This window comes from Nicotiana tomentosiformis, chromosome 11, assembly GCF_000390325.3.
Source record: "Nicotiana tomentosiformis chromosome 11, ASM39032v3, whole genome shotgun sequence".
In the NCBI taxonomy this organism is placed as follows: Eukaryota; Viridiplantae; Streptophyta; class Magnoliopsida; order Solanales; family Solanaceae; genus Nicotiana; species Nicotiana tomentosiformis.
In genome coordinates this window covers 19,863,293-19,879,312 of record NC_090822.1, presented here as the reverse complement: position 1 = coordinate 19,879,312, position 16,020 = coordinate 19,863,293, and the positions used below count along the sequence as shown (strand labels likewise).

The 16,020-nt window shown below is 36.4% G+C and overlaps 1 protein-coding gene across 2 annotated transcripts in view; it reads left to right on the top strand.

The window, feature by feature from the left end:
* Positions 1 to 16,020, top strand: part of LOC104107643 (uncharacterized) — a 29,674-nt gene extending 13,654 nt beyond the window's left edge. For both annotated transcript variants that reach the window (XM_009616500.3, XM_009616501.4), the window contains exons 3-5: positions 1,943 to 2,063; positions 14,321 to 14,380; positions 14,461 to 16,020. In XM_009616500.3, coding sequence (XP_009614795.1) covers positions 1,943 to 2,063; positions 14,321 to 14,380; positions 14,461 to 15,774 — 1,495 coding nt within the window. In that variant the 3' untranslated portion in view covers positions 15,775 to 16,020. The remainder of the gene's footprint in view (positions 1 to 1,942; positions 2,064 to 14,320; positions 14,381 to 14,460) is intronic.

Sequence of the window (16,020 nt, the reverse complement as noted above, 5' to 3'; positions counted from 1 at the left end):
TAAAATCAGCCACTTCATTTCCCATGTTCTTTAAACCGTCCCTTCATGATCCAGATTGTTATCAACAAAGAGTATTGGCCAATGCTAATCTTACTCCACTCAGCTCATTCAGAATGAGCAGCTTTGGTTGGGGCCTAAGCTCACGAAGTTTTTATCTTTAATAATCTTGCCTTGTTATATGTACAAATGAAGTGGTATATTCAGTGGTTGATTCAGTACAGTACTTGTGACGAGACACTAGTAAATAGAAGGATTAAAAGAAAGGAGCAATAGTGCCCGCTTGATAGAACAGTAAAGTGATTATTGTCCATGAGCAGTCGAAATGTTCCTTCAATCAATTTATAAGTTATAACCACACAGTATCCATCTAGTGTCAATTTTCCGAGAATAGCTTCATTATATCCCTATTTGCAACTTATTTTGATATTAAGTGTACGAATTAAAAGAATCCATATTTCATTATTATACATTCAAAACACTGCTGCTGTAATTTTTTTGTTAGTTTTCATGGGAATTTTTTTTTCTTGTGCCCATTACAATTGAAAGTTATCTGGCCGTTTTGGTGTTTTAGAGTTTGCCAGTCGGTCATATTTATCTCAGTGCTTAAAGGTGGAACTATTTTAAGTTACATCACAGATTCCAGTTCATCTCGAGTGCAGTTTAGAGAAAAGGTGAAAAAAGAAATCGTGTCAGTGGGATGTGTAGTATAAGATTTTAGGATATCATGTCTTTACATTGGAGAGACGCACAGAATCTGCATGATGGCTTTCATTCACACAGTGTTGATATGACAAACATACTGTGCACACTTCTAAAATTGTCCACCACAAAAGAGTTGGAAATTTTCACTTCTCTTCCGCTGTAGGTAGTTGATCACTAAGTTGCTCGGACACGGGTGCGGATCTAGAGGTCGGATCCTTCGAGATGTAAATTCTAAGATTCGGGGATATGGATCCTAGTACGGATACGGATGGGGGATCCGGCTAAAAATAATTCAAAAAAATAAAAATATAAAAATATCTCTAAATTATGAGAAAATTTGTAGAATACTTAGCTTGTAAAGTGTGAATTTCTTTATTCTCAAGTTGTAGATAAGTAAAGTATTGATTTCCTAGATAATGTATGCTATTTTCTTTAGATTTACCCTAGTTTTAGTTCTGATTTCGGGAATCAAATTGTATCTCGCTTCAAATTTTTTTGTCTGATGTGGTCAAAGTATCCAAAATTTTTTGACCAGATACGGTACGGATCCCATACCCACACCCATACTAGTGCCGTGTCGACACGGGTACGGCACCTAAACTGCCATGTCGGAGCAACTTAGGTTGATCATGGCTTCTTAATTCATATGTGTTCGATTTAATTAGCTATATTCTTGAATTGTGCCTATTGCACTCAATGTAGTTAACTAGTTCTAACATATTTCCTTAGGTATATTTAGTCTTTACTGACTGTTTAATATGATAGGCTCTTTTGATATAAAATTGGGTAGGCATCTCGCTTTATTGAGGCAAGATTCCCATCTTTCATGGTTACCTATTGAATAACCTTGTTTTTGCTGCCTCTACTATTATGCATCATCTATCTGGCTTTCCATTTTCCATGCTGCTGTTCATATGCAGCTGTTCTTGCACTGATTCTCCTCACACGTGAGGAGAACCATCTTTCATGGTTACCTATTGAATAACCTTGTTTTTGCTGCCTCTACTATTATGCATCATCTATCTGGCTTTCCATTTTCCATGCTGCTGTTCATATGCTGCTGTTCTTGCACTGATTCTCCTCACACGTGATGGTGGTGGATCCTATTGCTGTTCACTTGATTTAATGCATTATAGACCTGTGTGTATGGCAAGCTGCTTTCTGTCTATTCTTAGATAATTTTCTTGGTGGCCCCTGCAGTCATATTTTGTTGACCTTATGAATGATAAATTTTATGTAGCGGTGAGAAGTTGCTTGATCTCAGCTGGTCTGAATTTGTAGAAGTTAAAGGGAAAGTAAGGTTAGAAGCTTTCGAAAAGTACATCCAAGATCTTCCTCGTTCACGCAATCGGGGACTGATGGTAAGACTTGTCTTTGTTCTGTTACCTAAATTTGGGCACTATAATATGGACAGTTAACATGATTCATTCATGATAGATGGGTGTAAATTTTTCAAAAAAGAAAAAAGAAAAAAAATGCATATAGCTTTCCTTAAAAATTTCAGCTGAAAAGGAGAAACATGAAATGGTGAACAAAAAATTAGATAAAGACGTGAAACATTACTTTTTACGTGGGATGCATTTAACTAGTGTCTGATACTTACTTCCTCCTCGCTCCTTAAAAAGAATAAGTCACCTGTTATTGGGATGCCTAAATTTGGTATCAAAAAATATATTGTAGCTTGTTGCTTACACATTTCTCTGCAAATACTTTAAGTTTTTGAGACTGATGAAAGACTCCCTCCATTCAATCTAACAGTCCTCGTTGACCTGGCATTCTTAGATATTCCTGAAGTTGTTTGTTCTTGGCAAAGATGGTAGCTACTCTTTGTAAGTTGTTTAACATGGTAGCCGATAAGAATTTTGGGTAGAAATTTCGGGTTTAGGAATGATACAACAGAATTATCATCTAAGAACTCCTGGAAAACAATAGAACTGAACAGAGAGATAAAATCTCAAGCTTACAAAAAGATCAGGTAACTTTCCACTCGAGACAAAAGACACCTCCACTGTGGAAGGTTTATCTTGTTTCCTGTATGAAAACTTCAAATGAGGTGCTGAACTATCTCATACATCCACCTTTGGAACATTAAATTCATGCGTGAGGCCTTTGGAAGAGCAACCGCCATTACATAGCCATTAGAAAGATGACAGTTCTTTTCGGTGTTATTTATCGTTTGGTCACAAGAAGGGTACATACATGAGTAACCTTGATATTTGGGCCTTTTTTGGTATGACAAAATATTACTTATGGAAAATGTTTTTAAAACATTTTCTTTATCTCTCCTTAAATCTTGTACAAGCAACTGGTAAGAGTACTATTACAGAGAATCATGGTGTGAATAATTTAACTGTCTTTTAGAATCCTCGGTGTTTTGCGAAGAACAAAAGACAAAAGAATCATAAGATCCATATAGGCGAAACCAACTAGTTAGTCTGAGCTCTTAAGGTTGGGCCACACTCACATTAGGTTCATCTTTGCTAGAAGTCCTTTTAGTTTGTTTTGAGATCTATATGTCAGTGTAGGGATAAATGTGAGTGTTTGAGAAGCTATAGCATTAGAGAACTCCTAATCTGTTTTGAAAGATAAATTCTTGAGTATTGTAATGAAACGTGCCCAAATTGAGCACAATGGATATAGTCATATATATAGATGATTCATATATCGACCCCACTTGGGATTGAGAAATAGTTATTGTTGTAAAAGAGGTAAATGATTTTCTTCAATTTTATGTAAATATTTTTTGAAGAACCTTTTCAATTGCTTTACACTAACCAACATTAAAAATGACTTTTATAGAGGAATATTTCCCAAAGAAACCTTTTATGGCATACCTAATAGGACCTTGATCCATTTATCCATGTGGATTTCCTTGCCAAATCTTAGAGTATCTGCTAGAATTAGGTGCATATTCTTGAATTAGAATTGAGTGGATGAAAATGTTAATTGTTGGGAGTTATTTGACTTGATTAACAAACCATACCTTAGCTTTTACTCTTTGTTTGTTAATGTTGGAAATCGTGCTTATTGATTTACTGGTCATTCTGCTGATTTTAGAAATCCTTTGAAGTCTGTCATAATCAGTGAGCAACAGAGCACAAAGCTGGTTTTATCCACACGTAGATTAAGTGGAGAAAGCTCATTGCTTCACAATTACTAGAAACATGCATTACTAATTTGCTTGCATTAATAAGTAAACCAAATATCCAATTCAACTACGGGACATTTGCAATTTTTCCTGTGTTGGGATTTTGTTCAGGCTGAGTTTTACAAAAAAGTCATTATGAAATATTAAACACAGATAATTTGAGAAAGAAAGCATTGATAAATCTAGAGATCCCCGGTCTTAAATATTATGAACTATCAAAACAATGTTAAAGTAAGTGGAAATAGAAGATAAGTTGACTTCTCAGAGACCTCTTATGTAAAGCTTGATAAGTGACAAATAAATAAACTTGTGTTTTGAACTTGTCAAGTTTCTTTTCGGCCGTTAACGGTTAACCATTCAAAAGCAGAAGACTTTGAATTTCAAAGATTGTTCAACTGACAGTCTGACACTAATAAGTAACTTAATCTGACTTTGTACTCCAGAGAACCTGTTCTGTTACAAGCTGTCTTTGATAGGCTTCTTGAATTTGTTTGGATCATTTACTCCTCCAAACAAGGCCGAACAATGGCAAGACAAAAAATTATCTGAAGTTCCACAGGAAATAAAGCGTTCCTCTTGTACAATTTTTTATCAATACAAATACAGCAGTACTTGCACTACCACGGTATCAACAACAGTATAAACAGCAGTGGCCAGTCATTACTTCCAAAGTTTAGACGCAACCAACGTTCCTTCAGTGATGTGCAATTGTATCTCAGACTTCTCCTTCTCTTGCACACTATCAAACTAAAACCTGTCCTACTTGAAGTAATCTTTCATATGCTCTCAGTTAAAGAAAAGAGTTCCAGTAATTAACATGAAGTTTGAGACACAGGGAGTCATGAACTTTAGTTGAGGAAAGAAAAACCAAAGAGAGTAATAAATTGTTCGATTGTAATAGAGCCTAATGTTGACCATGAAAGTCAACTAGGATTATGACTTTGAGATAGAGGGAGTAGCATCTTTCCCTACATGTATCGCTGTATATTATTTAACTACATTACGCTATTAATCGCTGGATGATCACATGATCATCTTTTTATCTCAAGGAATAATTATGAAGCATTATTTAAATACCATCTAATTACTTGCATCTCAAGCACGAGAAAGAGTATGTTCATAGAAACTAGACAGAATACCTAATTACATTCCCACCACCCCCCCCCCCCCCCCACAAAAAAAAAAACAAAAAAAAAAACTTGGTACCTTTTATTTGGTACACACCTAAACTATTGGTAGTCCTAGTTACTCTTGGAACTTGGCTATTTGATTGCCTTTACCCCCCGGATGATCTCATCCTAAGGAAGTGACATAAAAGCACTGCCACCTGGATTGTTTCTCCATGTGTTTTTAGAATAAAATATTTTTTTTACCTTTTTAAATTCATCAATTTAGAAAAAATTTCCCGGTCAAATTTGTAAAAGACTTGGTTAGAACTCCATTATTTAGGTTAAATGTTTTTATTTGGCTAAAAATAATGGAGTTTCAACAAACTTTTTTTATAGATTTGGCTAAAAAAAAAGAAATACACAGTTTAAACAAAATTGTCACTGCATTCAAAGAAGAAATAAAAAGAAATACGCAGGTGGAACTCCATTGTTCTTGCTAAAACCTTTTATTTGGCTAAAACAAATGGAGCTCTAGCCAATTTTTTTAACAGATTTGGCCCGAATAAGAAAATATACGCAATTGGAATAAATAGTCATTGCATCTGAAAAAGAAATAAATAGAAAATACAGCTATTTTATTTGGCTAAAGATAATGGAGCTCTAGTCAACCTTTTTTATTGATTTGGCTCGAAAAGAAAAAAAATACATAGTTGAAATAAATAGCCATTGCATCTAAAGAAGAAATACACAGTCCATTATATGGGCGTAAATATTTTTTATTTGGCTAAAAATGATTGACTTCCAGCTAAATATTTAAAAATCTGGCTCGAAAAAGAGAGAAATAAACAGTTGGGGAAAATAGTTATTGCATCTAAAGCAAAAAAATGCAAATCTGGGGTAGAATATGCATTGTATATTAAGAAGAAACAGGAAGAAATACAATTGGAACAAGTAAATAATTGTATATGATTATGTGGCAGTTAATAGTTGGAAAATATCTTAGCTGGAAGTTGATTTTTTGATTGTTCTTCACTCCTACGCACCTGAGAGAGTGTCTCCACACTCTTTGCCACGTCAGCGTCAGTGGATTAAAGGTTATCAAATATCCAAATCCAGGGGGTAATAAAGAGTATGAATAGTTCAAGTGTGCACCTAATAAACTGTGTCAAGTTTAGGAGGGTAATTAGGTATTCAGCCTAGAAACTAGTAGCTGTCGTTCATAGTACTTGCCCTGTTTAATGTGAAACAAGAAACCTCACAAATTATTATAGCACTGCCTTGACCTGTTAACCTGAAATAAGCAGCAAATTATCCATAACTTTGGCACCTATTTAAGGCCCTAAGGTCATCCCTTCTACAAAGCAAATGTGTTAAAATAGATAATGTTCTATGGCCCAACTCATCATCCCTGTCATTCTTATAAAAACAAACATTGAAGTGGAAAATGCTCAATAGAAGAAAAAGGTGTAGGACCTATGTTGATACGAGTACAGATTCTTTTTGATGGGTTTGATATCAAACTTTTTTGTTATAAAGTAATAAATTTTATTAATATTTGGGTGAAAAGCGTCTGCATAAAAAAAGTATACCAAAAAGTAGAAAATCTACAAAACGATATGGTTTTCTACGAACTACACCCAATCTTCTATACAGGAACTTCATGTTCATGGGTGCACCAAAAAGAAATGAGGGATAAGAGGATACTCCTCTAATGTACAAAATTCAACTCTACACCTTTAAAAGCTCTCATATTTCTTTCTCTCCAAAAGACCTACATAAGTGCTAGTGGCATGGCATTCCACGTCTTGTCTCTTCTCCCTTCTCTACCATATTTCCAACTAAACATTGCCTTTTTTATAGTACCTGGCATCATCCAAAGTATCCCAAACCATATAAGAATTTCCCACCATAACCTCAAAGCTATCGGACAATGTAAGAGGATAGGGTCGACATCTTCACTCGAGCTGCTACGCATAAAGCTCCAGCTGACATAAGTAACCTTTCTCTTCCTCAGATTCTCAACCGTCAAGATTACCCCTCTTGCTGCTAGTCAAGTGAAAAAAGGCACGTTCGTTGATACTTTAGGAATCCAACTGCAAGAACTACTAACATTAACCCTCACACCTGCACTATCTCAATCTTGCTATGTGCAATGGTTACATATGCAATTATATGGCTTTGAAGCATCTGATGTCTTTGTGGTTTATCACCAAGATTGACACGATGTACATAGAAACAATATTTTCATTCACATGAATTGGTTATGATCTTAGGTCCCTAATATAGTTTGCAAAATGGAAAGAGATATATTCATTAACATTAAAAAAGTTACGCAATCTTCTTTAATGATTTCTTGACTTTCGACACGTTTCCTCAAAGTGACGATGTTATTGAATTTTCTCATTTGAAAAACAAGAAATGCTAAAAAAAGTCCTCAGAATTGTAAACAATAGCCAAAATAGTGCCATCAAAATAACAGGCATTCGTCGGAAAAAAAAGGTATTATTAGAATTTTATTTCTTCATTCTTGTGAAGGCAAAGCATAATAAAACGCTAAGATTTAAGAGGACTCTAACCACGAAGTTCTAGTAAAGAGTGAGTTTTCATTAAAAATAATGTAAACGAAGTAAAATTATACATGTAATGCAAAAAAATAAATAAGCACAAACAACAATTAGATAGACAAAGGAGTTGAAAAGGCCTACAATTAAGTGATTGACAAACCATTTTAAGTCTCGCTGCTGCTTTTTTAAGTTTCTAATTCAGATGCAGGATACTTAATTTCTAATTTCCTATTTCTAGTCACGAACATATATTCAGAATGTTTTCATAACAATTATTATATCATTTGTCCAACCATATTCATTGGTTAGGATCAGTGAGGTGCATCCTTAGCCTAGGTGCCTGCACTAAAGTGGCATCAACGAGACAAACGACCCCACTTGCATTGCATACAGCGTGCTACAAATAAGCCTTTAACTAAATTGTTTCTCTCATAAAGTTAATGTTGATTGCATAGTGACAAAAACTCCTTGCAACACACACGAGGAGAAATCTATGCTGTCACTTATAGAGTATATTGACGTAATCTCCAGGAAATCGATAGCATAACTTTGACTTTGTGTTTAAGGAGTAGTAAAAAAACTAGCTAGAATAATGACCCAAAAAGTTGCAAGAAGTATGGATACAGTGGTACTGGAATAGTGGTGGCGTTATTGGGATGTGTAACTGAAAAGTGGCGCATTATTACTGTATTGGTAATCTAAATAGGTCAGCCGAAAGAGCTGTTGTGTTAGTTGGCAGAAGGATGGATGAAATGCGAATGGATGGCTGCTGTGTTGTTGAAATTATCACTTGAGACATACCTCTTGTTGATCTTCCCCTTCATGGGGTCAATTCACTTGGTTCAGGGGCAATAGTGCTTCAAAGATTGACAGATTTTTTATTAATGAAAGCTGGGATGAACAATATAAGTTAATTAAGCAAAGAGTTCTCCCTAGAGTGGTGCCAGATCATTGCCCAATTGTGCTAGAGTGTGGGGATTGGAAGAGTGGAAAAGGGTACTTCAAATTTGGTTCAGGGGCAATAGTGCTTCAAAGATTGACAGATTTTTTATTAATGAAAGCTGGGATGAACAATTTAAGTTAATTAAGCAAAGAGTTCTCCCTAGAGTGGTGTCAGATCATTGCCCAATTGTGCTAGAGTGTGGGGATTGGAAGAGTGGAAAAGGGTACTTCAAATTTGAGAACATGTGGTTTGGGCATAAAGATTTTAAAGATTCAGTAGAAAAATGGTGGAGTACATATCATGCTTCTGGCAGGCCTGATGATATTTTGGCAAAGAAACTGAATTTGTTGAAAAACGATATTAAGAGGTGGAACAAAGAGGTTTTTGGGAATTTGGAAGAAAGGAAAATGAAGGCTATGAGTAGACTTGAGGAATTAGACCATGGCGGCTTTCAGGAGCAGGGAAGTAATATTATGCTACTGAAAGGGACTTACTTCAGTGTGAGTTGGAAGAAATCTCAAAAGCAGAAGAGGTGTCTTGGAGACCGAAATCAAGGGAGTTATGGGTCAAGCAAGGAGACAAGAATACCAAGTTTTTTCACAGGCAAGCTAATGCACATAAGAGATTTAATTGCATTGATAAAATCAAAATTGGGGAGGAGCTGGTGGAAGATGAAAAAATGATCAGAAATCTAGTAGAATTTTGTGAAAAGTTATTCACAGAAGCTGAGCACTGGAGGCCTTTATGGCAGGTGAAGAGATAGCTAAATTAACTGATGAGGATAAAGAATGGCTCCAGAGGCCCTTCACTATTGAAGAGGTTGAAGATGTTATTAAACTGTGCAATGGTGATAAGGCTCCAGGAACTGACGGATTTTATTTACATTTCTTCCAAAGATGTTGGAGTATAGTAAAGGAAGATGTATGGAGAACAGTGGAATTTTTCTACAATGAAGGTTGCTTTGTAAGAAGCTTAAATGCAACTTTCATTGCATTAATACCTAAAAAGAAGGGGCAGAAGAGATAAAAGATTTTAGACCTATCAGCTTGCTAGGTAGTGTCTATAAAATCATAGCTAAATTGTTGGCAGAAAGATTGAAAAGAGTAATGGGCAAGTTGGTGGCAGGAAATCAAAATGCTTTCATTAAAAGTAGACAAATAAGTGATGCCGCATTGGTAGCTAATGAGTGTGTAGACTATTTAAACAGAAAAGGGATAAAGGAGGTTGTTTGCAAATCAGATCTCGAAAAGGCATACGACCATGTGAATTGGGAATGTTTGCTCAATATTTTGAAGGTGATGAATTTTGGAGAGAGGTGGATTAAATGGATCAAAACTTGTATATCAACAGTGAAGTTTTCTGTGTTGGTGAATGGAAATCCTGTAGGATGTTTTAGCTCCCAGAGTGGATTGAGACAAGGGGATCCCCTCTCCCCTTATCTTTTTGTTCTGGTGATGGAAATTTTGAGTTTAATGTAAAAAACTCCGAGAAGTTTGGATGGATTGGGGGTTGTAGAATGCAGAATCATGAAAGAGGAGAAATGAGTGTCTCGCATATTTTATATGCAGACGATACCCTGTTATTTTGTGAAGCCAAGAGGGAGCAAATTCTCTATCTTAGAGGAATCCTGTCAGGCTTGAAAATAAACCTGACAAAGAGTTGTATTTTTAGCATTAATGCTGATAACATGATTGAGGAACTGGCTGATATTCTGGGTTGCAGAATTGAAAAGTTTCCAACCAACTATTTGGGGCTTCCACTTGGTGCGAAGAGGAATGATAAAAGAATGTGGCAAAGTGTAACTGATAAATGTACAAAGAAGATGTCCACATGGAATAAGCAATATCTATCCTTTGGTTAGTGTTTTGGATAGCATGCGGCAACAAATAGCTACGAGGGCCCGCTTCACTAAGGCGAGAGGCGAGCAGCGAAGCGCTCGCTTTTTTGACGTGAACCGACAATTTATACAAAAAAATAAAATATTATATATATAACTAAAAACTCAATAGGAATAATATATTAATAAATATATCAATTCAATAATTAAAAACTCAATATATAGTCATAGTAGATTCATAAACTAAAAGTCTAAAACAAGTAACATCTATTCTTCTTCAAGATTTTCAAATTCTTGAACTTCACATTATATTGGCTATCATCTTCTTCATCCTCAGAATCTTCATCAATTAGGGACCGGCTTGAACTTGTAGCTACTCCCTTTCCCTTGTTATTTGAACTTGAAGAACTCCCTCTAAGACCATAGATATTCCCCTCAACTCCAGCTGCCAAAGAAACAGTACCCCAATCGAGATCATCTCTTACATACATTTGTTCATCTTCAAGATTTTGGAGGGCACCAGTTAACCATTCATTTGCCTCGTCAATGTTATCCAACAAAATTGGATCAATGGTATCGCGATCTTCATAACGACGCCTCAATGTTCTATTGTATTTAATATACACTAGATCATTGAGACGCGAAAGCTCAAGCCTATTCCTTTTCTTAGAGTGAATCTGCGCATAAGTTGTAGAGATTAATTAATAGATACTAATAATAATACAATATAGAATATATTAATATAATAAATCTGCTTCTTACATGCTCAAATACGCTCCAATTTCTCTCGCATCCAAATGCACTACAAGTTAGGCTTAGTACTTTGTCGGCAAACTTTTGCAAGTTTGGAGTTTGATGACCAAATTGCATCCACCATTCAACTATAGAAATATATTTTAAAAGTTATTAAGTATAAATAAATCAAATAAATTAAATTAAAGCTATAAGGATATCTATATTAAAGTTAGTTACCTGGCGACCTTATGTCTCTGGCTCTAATGGCCGCCTGTAAACCAAATAGGTCACCTGCTTGTGAGTACCTACCAAACTCCTCCCCTATTTGATCTACCATCGCTGCATTGGGGACCAACTTCTCAAGACATTTATGGTATCCAACCCACACCTTTGAATCTAAAGTGCCATCTCTATTATTCTTGTAAAATAATTCCGGGTTCAGAATATGGTCTGCTGCATGCAAAGGTCGATGAAGTTGATTCGACCACCTGCTATCAATAATCTCAAAAATTTTCTCATATTTCCTCACATCTCCCTCTCACTAGTATGAAAACATTAGTAGGAGACAATGGATTTTCTCATGCCTGTGAGTCTACATTAGGAGGCATTGTTCCCATACTTATTTATCTTAGTTATGAATTAGTTAACTAACACTAGACATGATAAGGTCCCATGATGTATGCTATTTGCAGGCGATATTGTATTAATTGATGAAACTAACGGGGGTGTCAATTGAAGTCTTGAATTATGGAGAACCACTCTAAAGAGTTAGAGTTTTTAGATAAGTAGAAATAGAATTGATCGTATGCACTGCAAGTTTAGCCCGTATAAAGTGAGTGAAGTTGAGGTGAGATTAGACAGGATTGCGGTGCCTAATTGCAACCAGTTCAGATATCTATGCTCAATATTCTAGGAGAATGGTATGATAGATGATGTTATACGTAGAACTAAAATAAGATAATTGAAAAGGAGAAGCGTATCAGAGTATGATATGATAAAAGGATATCTACCGAATGAAAGGCAAGTTCTACAATATGATGGTAAGATTAGCAACATTATATAGGACTATAGGAGAATGTTGAGCATCTAAACTTAAAATATCCATAATATGAGTGTCTCAGAAATGCAAATGCTATGATAAATGAGCACTCATACAAATTAGACTAGATTAAAAATGGCAATATTCGGCAAACGGAAAATGGTCAAAATTATCCCTCTATTATGCTAAAAGGATCATTTATACCCTCCGTTATATTTTTGGTCTATTACTGACTTGTACGTTATAAAAATGGTGCAAAAATACTCCTCCATTAGGACCCTCCAATGTCCTAACATTTTGCTGAAGTGGACGCCACGTGGTATGTCACCTCACCATCTCCAACCCCCTCATACAAATGCATCAAAATATCTCCGTCCATTCTCGTCAACTAAGTATTGCATCTTTCCATCCGCCAAATTCAACTTGTCACAAAGACCACAAACAAATGTTCAAGATTACAACAAAAAACAGTAATTAATGAATCAGAATTAAACCCAATAAAAAAGAATCTTGATTTTATAGTAACTGATACATTATCAACAATAGATGATAAACTATATTAGAATCTTGATTCTATAGTAACTGATGCTTACGGGCTTCTTGTAAAAATGGAAGATGTCATCTTGTTGAAGAGGCAGATTGTGCAACTGAGGAACTGGATTGATGACTGAACAAGGAATGATTCTTTCCCAGCAGTGTCCTAGGAATTGTTTTTGCATCTTGACAGGTGATGAAGCTTGGAAAAATCAACTGACGTTGCTCCTAAAAATAGAGGATGAAATTGTTGGTAGTTGTTAAAAAAGAATGATTTGTGTTTATTTATACAGATACAGAGTATATAAAATACTAGAAATGCTTTGCGATTCAGAGTCACATGTCATGAATCACCTTTTATCTGGAGTCATCAATTCCTACCTTTTAGTCCGTTTTCAGAAATAAGTTTGTTTGAGATCTTTAAAGTTACTCCACTGTTTTGTCAAAATGTCAAAGTCAGTTAATTTTTGGTATGGTAATGGTGATGGGTTTTGCGATTGCAGAGAGGAGGGGTGCCAATTGAGAGTTTCCACAGTGAATGTAATGGTTGGATGAAATTTAAGGAGGTAATAGTGGAGGTGGTGGTGAAAGAAAGCTTGAAGTAGTGGGGTAGGGGAAAAAATGGGGTTGGAGGTGGTGAGGTGGCATTGCCACATGGCGTCCACCTCAGCGAAATGTCAGGCCACAGGGATGGTGTTTGCCACATGAGGGGGTCTTAACGGAGGAGGGGTATTTTTGCATCATTTATGTAACATCGGGGGTGATAGTGGACCGGAAGTATTAATAGAGGGCATAAATGATCCTTTTCGCATAATAGAGGGATATTTTTTACCCGTTTTCATTTGGCAAATGTTGCAAGCAGCACACAGAGGATATAAGAAGAGAATGTTGCTTGAAATGGTTTGGTCTTGCCCTATGTCGACCTCTAGATACACTAGTCAATAGGTGAAAGTAAACTTGTTAAAAAGAAACGAAGATAGCACATGGAATGAAGTTGTCCCAGGAAACCTACAATCTCTTGGAATCTATGCGGACTTAGCGAAAAGTAGAGCACAGTAGAAGAAGAAAATCTATATAGACGATACCAATGAGTTGGAGTTAAGGTTTAGTCTTGTTAATGTGTTTATTTTAGGTCCAACATTTTCTATGAGCTTGTCTTGTAAAATATTTATAGGTCAGTAGAAAATGTAGAGAACCTACCAATAAAAAAATAAAAGAAATTGTAGAGAACTTTGAATGCTAGAGAAATTAATTTTTTATAATATTGTACTCGACGGGCTTAAATGGAGCGACGTGGACAATGAAGATTCATATAGCCAACCGTAACTTGCTTGGAGTTGAGGCGTAGTTGTATCATCTGGTACTAGAATGTTGAATCTTCATAATCATTCTGCATGTTTTTGATGTCCGGTTGGGAGGTAAGATTCCCACCATGTTAAAAGGCCTTACAAGGCCTTTGGTGCAGAAAAGCTAAATAAGGCTTATTCAGATTTATAGGCTATGGTAATCAGATGATTCAGGTTTATTGGCTGTAATAGTCAGATTCATATTGACAGGTGGTTGTAACTCTTAATGGAATATGAGTGTTCAGATTCTTAATATTTGAGTTCATCCAAGTGAACAAGCTTTAGATTTTTCAGTACTTATGAAAAGGTTTTCTTCGCTAAAACATTATTTTGGTTAGTATAAGTAAATTGTTTTGTATTCAGGTAATTTCTCTTTGCTTCAAGGAGGGATCTTCTGGAAAAGGACTCAAGGGCATGAAAGAGGTAAATAGCTATACCACTAAGTGAAGCATATTGATAGTCTATGAATGCTCCCCTGCTTAAGGTAGTTTTGTCTCCATTAGGTTGCAAAAGGATATATAAAAGGTGAGAGAGTCGGGTTTGCACAACTCTCTCCAGGTGTTGATCTTTACCTTTGTCCGCGGAGCGATGCAATTATCACTATTCTTGCAAAATATGGTTTCTTTAAGGGAATGGCAGCAGTGGAAGGAAACTCTGAGTTGATGATTGGTTGTGTTGTATGGCGGAAGAATCGAACAGCTTTGACTTCTGTTGCTAAAAAATCTGAGGGAAAGGCTAATTCCTTGCAGGAGCAGCTTCAAAAGTCACCATCTGATTCTTCTACGTTGCAAGGTGGAGGACAAGGTTCTTTACCTGTGCCATCAGTTGAGAACTCAAAACCATCCCCACTCAGCTCTTTCTCAATGCTTGAACAAGCAAATGTTACTGATGACAAGAACGTTGGTATTGATTCCTCAAGCAGGACAACCTTAACAACTTCCGGTGAGAAGTCACCCACTTTTCAGCAAAAAGAATCTGCACTTTCCAGCTCGCATCTTTGGGGATCTAAGGGGGGGAACTTCTCGGAACCACCCAAGGGAAGTACGGACCTCCCAAAAGTTGTAACATCACTGCTGCCAGATGCATCAAAACCAAAAATGGTGTTTTCAGAAGATGACGATCTCCCTGAATTTGACTTTGGAACTGCTAGTGGAATATCTTCAAGTTCCCATCGTTCTGATGGATCCATTCTTGACAATCGACTTCAACTTTCTGGAAGTAGGATTCTAGATATGTCTAAACAGCCAATCTTACCTATAGCACCCTCAGTTTCCATGAGTATTCCTAGGTCAATATCATCTGTCAGTCAAAGTATGCCCCTAGCTAAAAATGTCACTGACCACGGACACCCAAAGTCCATTGGTGGTCCAGTGGCAGTTACAGTTTCCGCCTCTGGTTCACCACTGATTCCGCTTGATAACTCTGGCAAGAAGAGTTTATTTTGTGATGATGATATGCCTGAATGGTTGCCACCAGATGGTCAGGATGAAAGAACAAATGAACAACCAGGAAACTTCCCCCCTGAATCTTCAACCTCAACCTCAACCTCAACCTCAAGGAGGTTGCCACCTTTGCCCACAGGATCAGTGTACCCTTATCCATCTTCCACCACAATGCATAGTGGTTTTTCTTCCCGACCATCTCCTCCACTCTACCATCTGCCTGCCAATTCCAAAGTGCCACCCCCCATACCCTCTCAAACTGGTCCTAGTTATTTGACAGGATTCACCTTTAATCCAGCTCCAAGGCCACAGTCTAGTTCACTTCCTACTGACAGTTCTTTGCAGCATGCCGATAAAAGAGTAAGGAGGTCTTGATAATAGCATGTAAACTCAAAGTAAAAGATTTATTTGAATATTAGTCAGCAACATTTCAAAGCTGTACATATGCATGAATAGCAGGTTCATGGACAGGAGTAAATTGTGACAGGTTTTATAGTTGGTTTTTCTTTCCTTTTTTCCCCCTTTGTCTCAAGTAGTGTTGCTACAGTACAGTTAAACAGAGAACAATTGTTGGGAACAGGCTTTTTTGCATCTTATACTTGCTTCATTTAGCTGCCTTAA